The sequence below is a fragment of the Moschus berezovskii genome, chromosome 3 (genome assembly GCF_049115385.1).
Source record: "Moschus berezovskii isolate FMDL1 chromosome 3, NW_MosBer_1.0, whole genome shotgun sequence".
Taxonomy (NCBI): domain Eukaryota; kingdom Metazoa; phylum Chordata; class Mammalia; order Artiodactyla; family Moschidae; genus Moschus; species Moschus berezovskii.
In genome coordinates, this window is record NC_142462.1 from 108,954,296 (window position 1) to 108,966,858 (window position 12,563).

The window sequence follows — 12,563 nt, forward strand, 5'->3', positions numbered from 1 at the left end:
AGAGATGGGAATCCCAGACCACCTGACCTGCCTCTTGAGAAACCTGTATGCAGGTCAGGAAGCAACATTCCTATCAGGTTACTCCAAATTAACTTTGAATCATAAACTCTATCCGCCAATTTATTGGCTATATAGTTGACAAAATTTGGGCAAATTATTAACATAAGCCTTATTTTTCTGATCTATGTAACAAAAATGTTAATAACACCTACTTCATAGGTGAGAAAATTTAACTGGAACATGAAGAAATGGGGAGATGTTGCTCAAAGAATACAAACAAATAGTATAACATGAATAGGTTCTGGGAAACTAATGTACAATGTGGTGATTATAGCGAATAATACTGTATTATATATTTGAAAGTTGCTAAGAAAGTAAATCCTAAATGTTCTCAGCACAAAAAAGAAGTGGTGACTGCATGCCGTGATGGAGGTGTTAACTACTAATAACTGCTGCTAAGTCACTAAATCACTTCAGTCATGTCCGACTCTTTGAGACCCCATGGGCCATAGCCTGCCAGGCTTCTCTGTCCATGGGATTCTCCAGCCAAGAATACTAGAGTGGGTAGCCATGCCCTCCTCCAGGGGACCTAGCCTGCCCAGGGATCAAACCCAAATCTGTTAAGTCTCTTGCATTGGCAGGCGGTTCTTGACCATTAGCCATACCTGCTGCTGCTGCTGCTGCTCCTAAGTCACTTCAGTCGTGTCCGACTCTGTGTGACCCCATAGACGGAAGCCCACCAGGCTCCCCTGTCCCTGGGATTCTCCAGGCAAGAACACTGGAGTGGGTTACCATTTCCTTCTCCAATGAAAGTGAAAAGTGAAAAGTGAAGTTGCTCAGTCGTGTCTGACTCTTAGCGACCCCACGGACTGCAGCCTACCAGGCTCCTCCATCCATGGGATTTTCTAGGCAAGAGTACTGGAGTGGCTTGCCATTGCCTTCTCTGAGCCATACCTAGGAATCTTTAATAACTGCAATGGTGGTAATCATTTGCAGCATATAATTGTATCAGGTCAATGTCTTGGACAGTTTAAGCTTACACAGTGTTATATGTCAATTATATCTAATAAACCTAGGGAAAAAAACAGCACGAAGCACATAGTCCAGTGCCCTGCACGGTGCACCTACCCAATTAAGTATTCCGTTCCGTTCAGTTCAGTCGCGTGGGACTCTTTGCGACCCCGTGGACTGTAGCCTACCAGGCTTCTCCGTCCATGGGATTCTCCAGGCAAGAATACTGGAGTGGGTTACCATTTCTTTCTCCAGGGGATCTTCCCGACCCAGGGATTGAACCCAGGTCTCCCGCATTGGAGGCAGACGCTTTAACCTCTGAGCCACCAGGGAAGCCCCAATTAAGTATTAGCTGCTCTAATTATGATAAGCTTCTGGTGCCATGTTTCAAAGGCTTTTAACTCACACTTGAGTGACATTAGAGCATCTGTAGGTGGAGTGACATTAGAGGAGCTGTAGGTGAGAGGAAAAGGAAAACAATGTCTTCAGTGTGGCCAGAATGCGGCAAGGCAACCAGCATGAAGATCAGGTAATTAGGTGACAAGCCCCAGCAGGGTCCCGGGCCCTGGTCAGACCACAGAGGAATAGCAGGTTCTGCACAGTGGCACAGCCAGGGTGCCCTGAAGATAGTGTGGGCTTCTCACAGAGAAAGTTCTGGAAAGGATGTTAAAGGTACCCATACCAACACCAGCCTCCATAGTCAAGCACCCTTTACTTCAGCACAACCTCAAAGAACAACTTCTGAACTGAAGCTGCGCTGACTCCTGGGAATGCTAATCACGTCAATGCTATGTGCACCTCCTATACAAGAAATCTGCTATTTTCTGTGACTAAAATTATAATTTTCGTCCTTCTGATTTTAAAAGAAATGAGAGAAAAATTGTGGGCACAGACACCATGGCTGCTCTCCCTAAGGATCAGTGGCCCTGCTCTGGAGAAGTAGGAGAAGCAGATGAGTGGGGGGCAAGGGGTCACCAGTTGCTTTGAAGTGGAGAGAGACAAGAAAGCCACCAGATCAAGAACTGGGTGTTTGTCCCCTACCACTTCCAGGACAGCACTGGTCCCTAGGGAACATTATGTTCTAAGACAGGGTTTCTCAACCTCAGCACCATTGCCATTTTGGACAGGATAATTCTTCTTTGTGTTGTGTGTGTTGATGGCAGGGGTTGGGGCTGTATCATACATCCTAGGATATTTAGCAGCATCTTTGGCCTGGACCCACTAGATGCCAGTGGCAAGCCCCTGCCCTCACCTTCAGTTGTGACAACCCAAAATGACTCCAGACATTGCCAAATGTCACCAGCAGGGTAAAAATCACCCCCAGTTAAGAACTGCCATTTTAAGGGTATTGTTCAGATCCCACCAGGGAAGCTGCATCTAAGGACAGTTCTGGCTGACGTGGAGAGTGGGTGGGTTAGATGTGCCATCTCCACGTGGAAACAGAGGAAGCTAGTCCTCCTCCTCCGTGGCATGGAGCACAAATCGGATCTCAACTCTTTCCTAGTACACGGGGGCCCCATCACTGGCGATGGAGAAAATTTCCCAGAGCACTAAGGTTCAGGCAGTGCGAGGAGCTCAGGGCTGCGGTCAGGCTTGCAGAGAGTGGGTGGACTGAGTCAGCCACAGCCCAGCCCTGCAGAGTCACCCTGTTCCTGGGCCTCGGTGCAGCATTTGCCCATGAATCTATTATTTAGTTTCTGAAACTTAAATGTAAGAGTTTTGTTTCTGCTCATCTATTCAGCATTGCCTGGAAGCATGCCTCCCAAACCTGCTCCAGGAAGCCTTCCCTGACTTCTCTCCACTCCCGCTCAAACTACAGCCCCAGCATGCCTCACAGCCGTAACACTATTTCCTCATCTGAAAGGCCATAAAGTCCTATAACTTCTCTACTCCATCGCTAGCACAGAGTTAGTGCTCACAGCACAATCTGTTGAGTGAAAAATAAATAAACAAATGAACACATGCATAAATTAATGACCATAAAGATTCTCTTATCGACCTTTTAAAATAAATCCACAACTGGTTAGAACTCTCTGGAAACATTATGCGGATCCTATTTGGATTCCTGAAAAGAAAGCTGTACTGATGCAGCTTTGGTACTTGGATTGGATATTAAAGAAGGGTAGTTTTGCCTAAGCAGGTCAAGGCCAAGCCAAAGATAGCCTGGAAGAAGCCCGAGGTAACTCCGGAGCACTTATCGCGAGGTTTTAGTGGCCGCGTGGTGCACTCCTTGAGCACAACAGCAGAAGAACCGGCAGAAGAAAAGAGGAGGGGCAGAAGAAAAAGAATGGCTGTTGATTAGGTGGCTGGTTGATTGACGCTGCGTAGGCTACACAGAACAGCAGAGCGCGCAGTTTGAACTGGGGCCGCGCTGGTCTGTCAATCCCCTGCTTGGCAGCCATTAGCACGTCACTTCCCCGCTCTCAGACTCCGTGTCCCCTTCTGACTGTGGGAGGGTTGCAGAAATACTCAAAAGTGTATGTGGCTTCCTGTTATGTGCGCCTGTGAATGAGCTCACACGACTCGGTCAGGTACAGCTCTAGCAAACTCACCTCATACCTTCTCCCAAGACCCCTTGGAATTATCAGAAAGGTGAAGGGGCGGGGGGGCAGGGGATCGTTTTGGGGGGACAATGAGGGGATGTTAGTTTGGGGCCTTCCCCCCCATTTAAGAGTCAATGAATGACTCTTCATTCTTTATGGCAGAAAGTGAAGAAGAACTAAAGAGCCTCTTGATGAAAGTGAAAGAGGAGAGTGAAAAAGTTGGCTTAAAGCTCAACATTCAGAAAACTAAGATCATGGCATCCGGTCCCATCACTTCATGGCAAATAGATTGGGAAACAGTGGAAACAGTGGCTGACTATATTTTTCTGGGCTCCAAAATCACTGCAGATGGTGACTGCAGCCATGAAATTAAAAGATGCTTACTCCTTGGAAGGAAAGTTATGACTAACCTAGACAGCATGTTAAAAAGCAGAGACATTACTTTGCCAACAAAGGTCCACCTAGTCAAGGCTATAGTTTTTCCCGTGGTCATGTATGGATGTGAGAGTTGGACTGTAAAGAAAGCTGAGTGTGGAAGAATTGATGCTTTTGAACTGTGGTGTTGGAGAAGACTCTTGAGGGTCCCTTGTACTGCAAGGAGATCCAACCAGTCCATCCTAAAGGAGATCAGTCCTGGGTGTTCATTGGAAGGACTGATGCTAAAGCTGAAGCTCCAATACTTTGGCCACCAGATACAAAGAGCTGACTCTTTGAAAAGATCCTGATGCTGGGAAAGATTGAAGGCAGGAGGAGAAGGGGACAATAGAGGATGAGATGGTTGGATGGCATCACCGACTTAATGGACATGGGTTTGGGTGGACTCCAGGAGTTTGTGATGGACAGGGAGGCCTGGCGTGCTGTGGTTCATGGGGTCACAAAGAGTCGGACATGACTGAGCAACTGAACTGAACTGAACTGAATGACTCAGGACTTCCCTGGTGGTCCCGTGGTTAAGACTGCCTTCCAATGAAGGGAGTGAGGGTTCGTTCCCAGGTCAGGGAGCTAAGATCCTACATGCCCAGTGGCCAAAAAAACAAAACATTAAACAGAGGAAGTATTGTAACAAATTCAATAAAGACTTTGAAATTGGTCAACATCAGAAAAAATCTTTTTTAAAAAAGTCAATGACTCAAAGAGTGTTCTCAGCCTGATGACTCTGAATATTCTAAGTTTTGTCTGGATATCAATGTGGACCTGAAGAGGTTATGGAAACCACTTCTGTAATTGCTTTACAACACTTTTCTTGGAAATTGTCCTTGTATGAGGCCCAACATGAAAAAAAAATTAGAACTTAAGAATAGAGATAAACTTATCTTCCTTGAGAACAGCTGGTTCTTCACTCTGATAAGAGTGTGTGACTTCTGTGAAACACATCAGCTATGGCTGGTAGAAAGCACAGAGCCTGATCAAAATACTGTAAAGTACTTTGTGTCACTTATATAAAGTGCTGGGGCAAAAAATAAAATAAGCAGGTACACATTGGACTAAGATTCCTGTGTGTCAGAGATGAGTCACTAGCACATTAAAGATATACATAGAAATGTGACATCCCAGAGATATTGTAGAGCAGGGGCTTCCCAAATGGAGGTGGAAAAAGACCCACCTCAGGGCGTATCCAGATGGGGGAAGTGACTTTATCCCAGGAAAATCCATGGTCAGTAAAATTCTGTAACTCTCAGACTTCCCTGGTGGCCCAGTGGTTAAGATTCTGAGCTCCCAATGCAGGGGGTCCAGGGTCAATCCTTGGTCAGGGAACTAGATCCCACATGCCTCAACCAAGAGTTCACATGCTGCAATTAAGACCTGGCATGGCCAAATAAATAATTTGTTTTTAAGTCTATGACTCTTATAGTGGCAGAAGAATGCCTCCAAGCCTCTTTTTGAAGGAAGAATAAACTCTTAATGAAGCTTCCCCATGAGTCACCACTGGTATGAGAAGACAGGCCACAAGCTTCTCTTCTGCTTGGAGGAGTCTATCAGCTCAACACATGGGCTGTAATTTCACCAAAACACTTGCTCCAAGAGGCATTCTGTTGAGGTGTGGCATTTTATAGCGCTTTACAGTTTGCAAAGAGTTTCCAATGCATCCTCTCATTTGATTCTCACAACTCATTCTCCAGAGAGGAGATTGAGGCTCAGTGAGATTACATGACTTGGCCCAGGTCCCCTTGTAAATGGGAGAATGGAACTCTCCTCTCCTGGTCGAGGGCAGTTGCTGGCAGGTGCATTCCTCTGTGTACAGGGACAGCCTGTCGTCTCCCTGGAGCAGAGCAGCAGAGCAGGAGGAGACTGGCACAGGGGGAACAGCAGTGGGAAGGAGGATTCCTGGGGGGAAATGAATCCCTTGGCCCTCTGACTCCATCCATCCCCCACACAGCCTCCTGCTCCCCAACTTGCCCCCTAGGTTTGTTTCCTAACACTTCCAGTCAACTGACTCTAGCCATTGGGATTGTCCACGTCTCTCCAAACATAACTGGGGAATCTGTCTTCCCCATGTTTATATCCCTAGAAGGTTCTAACAAAGCAATGTGCACACAAAGACCAAAACATCTCAGAAAAGTGGCCTTTTAATCTGGGTGCTGAGACCAAGGCTTTGAGGAAAATGAAAAGACAGTTCACTGAATAAAGACAGATATGTGCCCAGACCCTACCACTCCCTACTGGCCTCAGGTGTGCTAACGATGTGGAAAACATCACAGCTTTCAGAGTCTTCAATTTATTTCCCTTTTTTTTTTTTAGCTTCTATGAGATGGTGACAGAAGTGTTTAAAAAAATTTAAAAAGGTCCAAAATGGAATAACTAATCCTAAGTCCATATCAGTCAACCAAGACTTACTATCTAACCTAATTAATTGCATGCAGTTTTGGTCTCTCATAGGAATGTAACATTTTGCTAGTCCATCTCGAATTATCTGGTCAGAACGAGTGAGGTGATCTGCCTGGTAGACCCCTGCTTTTCAGGAAAGTGACCTGGCCTGAAACAATCCACTCTTTGATAGAATAACTTTGCCATGCCTCCTTCTGCCTATGAAACTCCTCCATTTTGTACCACTCCTCAAAGCTCCCTTCTATCTTCTATGATGGTATGCTGTCCATTTCATGAATCACTGAATAAAGCCAATTAGAGTGGACTTCCCTGGCAGTCGATCACTTAAGACTCCACACTTAACTGCGTGGAGTCATTGCAGGGGGCCTGGGTCCAAACCCTGGTGGGCGAACTAAGATCTTGCATGCTGCAAGGTGTAGCCAGAAGAAATAATAATAATTTTAAGAATAAAGCCAACTAAGCTTTAAATTTACCCAGTTGAATTTTTTACTTTTAGCAATAGGAATTCTGAGAAGAGAGGAAATTTCTCTCAGGTACCTGTTACAACCTTCCAAAAGAGTCGGCCACAGTCTCTTTACCAGAAGGCTGACTAGCAGTGGGCAAGGTCTGGTAGCCGGGCTCCAGGGGACAGTTCTGAGGGCCCAGCCCAGGCTCATGAGTGGCACCTGTTGCACAGACACCATGGCTGGGCCTGGTGGGGAGAGGCTCTGTCCGGCTATGGTGGGCAGAGGGTCCCCACTCTCAGCTCCCCCCACCCCCAGCCCTGGTTGATTTTAGGTGGCCAAACTAGGCTGGAAAGAATGGTGAGAGCAGGGCTCAAGGACTAGCTGGAGAGGCCTCCAGGTGGGTTATTGTTGCTTTACTTCTCTGGGCCTCAGCTTCCTTATATGTAAAATGGGAACAGCGGCGTATGCCTCAGTGGCTTGAAGGAAGAAAATGAAGTGCACAGTGCTGGGACATATCAGCCATTTGGTAAACAGCAGTTCCGTGCCTGTCTCGCTCTCTCTGTGTCTCTCTGCCTCTCTCATTCTCTCTCTCTCTGCTTTCCTCTTTCTCTTTGCTTTGCTTCAGAAAGGGTTTCTGATCAAAGAAATCATAATGCTGAGAAACCTGGAAAACAAACACTTAGATTCAACAGAGTAAAACAAAGAGGACCTTTCAGCTCTCCCTTCTTCCTTTGTAATTCATTCATGGAGTTTAGCACTGAGGGTGGCATCTTTGCCTTGTGAGGGTGGCAGCAGGAGAACAGCTGTAATAATTCAAAGTCTCACTTAGAACACGAGCCACCTTCCTTATGAATCCGCATTAGGACTCCATGCTGGGACCTTTCTCCAGGGTCTTGCCTCTTTTTGGCTACCCCACCAATCTGCCTGCGATGCAGGAGACCTGGGTTTGATCCCTGGGTCAGGAAGATCTCCTGAAGAAGGGAATGGCAACCTGCTCCAGTATCCTTGCCTGGAGAATCCCATGGACTGAGGAGCCTGGTGGGCTACAGTCCATGACATTGCAAAGAGTTAGACAGGACTGAGCGACTAACACAACACACAGCCCACCTCTATCATTCCCTCTCTTCTACCAGCACTCACCAAGGGGTTGGGGTGCTCACTGCTGGTGATGGCAGAGTTCATGGCCGCTTGGGATCTTCTTTTTTTGGCTTCCTCTCAGAACAGAAAAGAAGCGAAGCTGCTGCTGGAGAGGAAGATTAAATTCTCACAGCCTGCCAAAATAATAAGAGAGAGGGAAAGAGGATCTGAGAGGGTGGGGCCTCCAAGCCCCACCTGCTGGTCGATAACAGACACCCCCTCCAGCCCTCTGCGGTCACTGCAGGGGACCAAGGTACATCCAGTGATAGTAAGTGTTGCATCATTTGAAAAGTACGGGTAGTTGCAGAGAAGTTAATGATCCCCCATGGCACCAAGGAAACAAATCAGGGTGCAGCCTGTTGAGATGTGGCAGGACAGCACTTTCCGGAAACCAGATTCCCAGGGGCAGGAGAAGAGAGAGGTGAGGCTCTGGGCCAGACATAGAGGCTTTTCTGTTTTCTAAAGCTGATTTCTAGTGACTGGTTGAGCTGGAATGAAAGCATTGCAAAAGTGACACAAGCAGCCTGGCCCCTGAGATACACTGACGCAGGCATTAGGGAGGGACTGCTGACCCTAAATGCTGGCCTGGGAGAGGCTACTAAGGCTCATGGGTGGAGCAAAGACCTCAGGGAGAGGCTGAGAAAAAATGCTTCTATTCCTTGGGTGCCTGTCTCCCTAATATGTAGAAACTTCTAGTAACCTACCTATTGGAAAGACAAATCCAGGAAGGCATAGCCTCAGTCTTATCCCACACAGAGTACTAAAATGTTCGTCTAAAACTCTCGATAAACCCCACTCTGTGAAGTCCAATGGGGCTTCCCAGGTGGTGCTAGTGGTAAAGAACCCGCCTGCCAATGCAGGAGATGTAAGAGATGTGGGTTCAATCCCTGGGTCGGGAAGATCCCCTGGAGGAGGGCATGGCAACCAACTCCAATATTCTTGCCCAGAGAATCCCAAGGACAGAGAAGCCTGGTGGCTACAGTCCACAGGGTTGCAAAGAGTCAGACACGACTGAAGAAACTTAGCATGTATACACATGAAGGCCAATGCAGGCAAATACCTGTTATTCATAATGATGGGATGTTCTGGAACAGATAGCACTGGGACCCAAGTTTCAGGAAACACGTAGTGGGACATACATAGACCCTTATAGGAGTCCGTCCAAGAGGCAGCCCTGAAAAGCACAATGAGAAGTTTGACATGGGAGGGGAGAGCACTGACTTAGGCTATAACAGAAAAACCAAGGCCAGAAGAGAGTCAATGGTCACTAAGCAGTTGACTTTCACTGAATACTAACTGAGCATTGCACCATACCTTTTCTGTTTTTCTTACTAAATGTTCACTACAAACTAGCATTCATATCCTTATTTTACAAAAGGATTAAAACTCTTATAAATTCAGATTTTTCTAAGATTAAGAAATATGGGTGTCAATGGGTTAAGCTATTTGCTCAAGATCTGTAGCAAATGCAGGAGCTGAGATTCAAACCCAGACAGTCTTGTCCTACAGCCCACGGGGCTGAAGGAGATGCCCATCAGAGACAGGCAAGTGTTCTGGGCCTGAAGAGGGCTCAGGGGACACAGTCCAGGGAGTGTGGTCAGAGGGGCTTCCCCACACCACCCAGAAAGGAAATGTGGATCTTCCCCCAAAGGCACCAGGGGCTCTAAGTTCACCTGAGAAGGGGAAGTGAGGCTGCTCAGCTTCAAGGGGATGGGTCCTGCGGGGGCTGGGATCCCCAGAGCAGGCTAATTCTGCAGTCCCCAGGGCAGGGAGAGGAAGGAGGTGAGGACAGAGGGCCGGTGCCAACATTTACGTGGACAATGAACAGCACAAGCTCTGTTCATTGCTCCAGGAAGGCCTGGCTTAATGGGGGGCTAGGAGGGTCCAGGAGTGGGGAGTTGACTGCACTGTCCCTGCACCCCCCACCCTCACAGACCTGCGGGCAAGGGCAGAGTTGGGGTCACCTTCAGGGACAGCGAGGAAAGAGGCATCTTCTCAGACTCTGCCCTCCCCACACTGGAGGTCTGGCCTCACCAGGCTCTGCCCTTTCCTCTCGCTGTTGGCGCTGGGTTAGCCGCACAAGGAAGGTAAAGCAGAGAGATGGGCCCCTCTCCCCGCTTCGTCTGGCTGCCTGTATCGTGGGCTCAGCGTCTTCCTCCCTCTTCAACCTCAGCATGTCTTCCGGGGCTGACACCCTGTCTGTCTCACAAGGCTCTGTGTTGGGTGTCCTCCCAGCGTTGGCCCTTTGGCCTGCGGTCTCTGCCGCTGTTCCCTTCTCGCTCAATGCGATGAGGAGCCAAGCCAGCCCCCACTACTTTTCCTCCACCTTCCGCACCTGAGAAGTCATTTTCAGGGAATTCCCTGGCAGTCCAGTGGTTAGGGCTCGGTGCTTTCAATCCCAAGGGCTCCAGTTCAATCCTTGGTCGGGGAACTATCTCATGACCCTCACAGCCAAAAAAGGAAAAAAAACTAAGTTACTTCCACAGATTTGTCTCTCCTCTCATCATTGACTGAGCCTGGCTTTGAAACAGGAGGGAAGGGCCCTTCAGGACTGGCTAGAACCAACTAGATGGTGGAAGAACTGACTCCCAGCAGCCCCTGGGGGCTCTTTATAATATATTAACATGTTGATGACACACCCACAGGCACCATGACACTTCTGAGGCTGACCATAAAAGGCCAAAAAATGGGCAGTGGCCCAATTCCTAGAAATCCCCACCGCTTTTCCAAGATAGTTCAAATAATCCTCCCACTCATTAGCCTACAAAATTGTTGTTGTTTATTTGCTAAGTCCTGTCAGACTTTTTGCAACCCTATGGACTATAGCCCACCAGGTTTTTCTGTCCATGGGATTTCTCAAGCAAGCATACTGGAGTGGGTTGCCGTTTCCTTTTCCAGGGGAATCTTCCCCACCTAGGGATCGAAACTGCATCTCCTGCATTGGCAGACAGATTCTTTACCACTGAACCACCAGGGAATCCCCAGCCTATGAAATTACCCAGTCAGTAAAAACTAACCATCCCATGTTTCGGGGCCTCTTGCCTCCTGAGATGGCCCACACTCTGTGGAGTGTGCTTCTTCCATGACAGCGCTCACATTCTGAGATGACCTCATGCCCTCCAGCTGTTCTTGCCTTTTGAAACTGTCCGGATACTGTCTGTGGAATGTGTATTTCTCCAAATCGTGTATTACCTATCGCTTTGTCTCGCACTGAATCCTTTCTGTGCTGAGACGTAAAACCTGAACTTCAGTAATTCTTGAGACCAGGTGTGTGATTTTAATTAAAAGACAGTGGGTTCACACCTCATCTGAGTCACGTGGTTTCAGCTTCTGCTACCATCTCTCACCCCAAAGCCTCAGTGGTACCCCAACTCTCCCATTTCCTCAGCTGCCCCAGACGTTGGCTCAGCCCTACCTCCCTGATTAGAATGATCCTGCTACCCTACACACACACTAGCCTGACATTCTCCACTACACATTCAATACAGTCACATATGATTATTTATTACCCTGTGTTTCAAGTTACAGAAATCTTGCTGTTCGTTTGCTCAGCTGTCTCTGCCTGTTTGCAATCCCATGGACTGCAGCATGCCAGGCCTCCCTGTCCATCACTAACTCCCGGAGTCTACTCAAACTCATGTCCATCAAGTCGGTGATGCCATCCAACCATCTTGTCCTCTGTCGTCCCCTTCTCCTCTTGCCTTCAATCTTCCCCAGCATCAGGGGCTTTTCTAATGAGTCACCTCTTCGTATCAGGTGGCCAAAGTATTGGAGCGTCAGCATCAGTCTTTCCAATGAATATTCAGGATTGATTTCCTTTAGGATTGCCTGGTTTGATGTCCTTGCAGTCCAAGGGACTCTCAACAGTCTTCTCCAACACCATGGAAATCTAGTAATTAGTTCAAACAATGACAGTTTTAAGAATGTGAAATAAGAATAAGAAACTGGTTTTAAGAATATGTGGTCTCTCTAGGAACCTATTGGAGAAGGCAATGGCAACCCACCCCAGTACTCTTGCCTGGAAAACCCCATGGACAGAGGAGCCTGGTAGGCTGCAGTCCATGGGGTTGAGAAGAGTCAGACACAACTGAGCAACTTCACTTTCACTTTTCACTTTCATGCATTGGAGAAGGAAATGGCAACCCACTCCAGTATTCTTGCCTGGAGAATCCCAGGGATGGGAGCCTGGTGGGCTGCTGTCTATGGGATCGCACAGAGTCGGACATGACTGATGCGACTTAGCAGCAGCAGCAGCGAGGAACCTATGAAGGTTCCTCAAACACGTGAAGGAGTTAAAAACTCTTCCATTACATTTTCACACATAAACTTCTAACCCAAGCTATGAGACAGTTCCTCAGGCCCCAGGCACTTTGGGAGGAGAAAGGCACTGGGCCTCTCAATCTATAATGCATAATAGCCCCACCTAATGCACCATCTTTGTATGTGGAATAGGCTACAGAAGGAGGCTTGATCTGGACGGATTGAGGTCAGATAAATTGGTAGTTGGCGGGAATATGCTGGGAGACAGCCATGGGGCAAGGCACACCTGACGGCAAGAATGAAAGAGGCCAACAGAGTTTCTCAGAAGGTCAAGCTAAAC

General features: G+C 47.8%; 1 protein-coding gene across 1 annotated transcript in view; it reads right to left on the minus strand.

Annotated features, from left to right (window-relative positions):
- LOC129552673 (solute carrier family 23 member 1-like) overlaps window positions 1–8,023 on the minus strand; it is a 61,640-nt gene extending 53,617 nt beyond the window's left edge. The window contains exons 1-2 of the mRNA XM_088834681.1: window positions 7,967–8,023; window positions 7,818–7,820 (exon numbers count right to left, since the gene is read on the minus strand). Of these exons, the coding sequence (XP_088690807.1) occupies window positions 7,818–7,820; window positions 7,967–8,008 (45 nt within the window). The 5' untranslated portion in view covers window positions 8,009–8,023. The remainder of the gene's footprint in view (window positions 1–7,817; window positions 7,821–7,966) is intronic.
- Window positions 8,024–12,563: the final 4,540 nt, after the last annotated feature.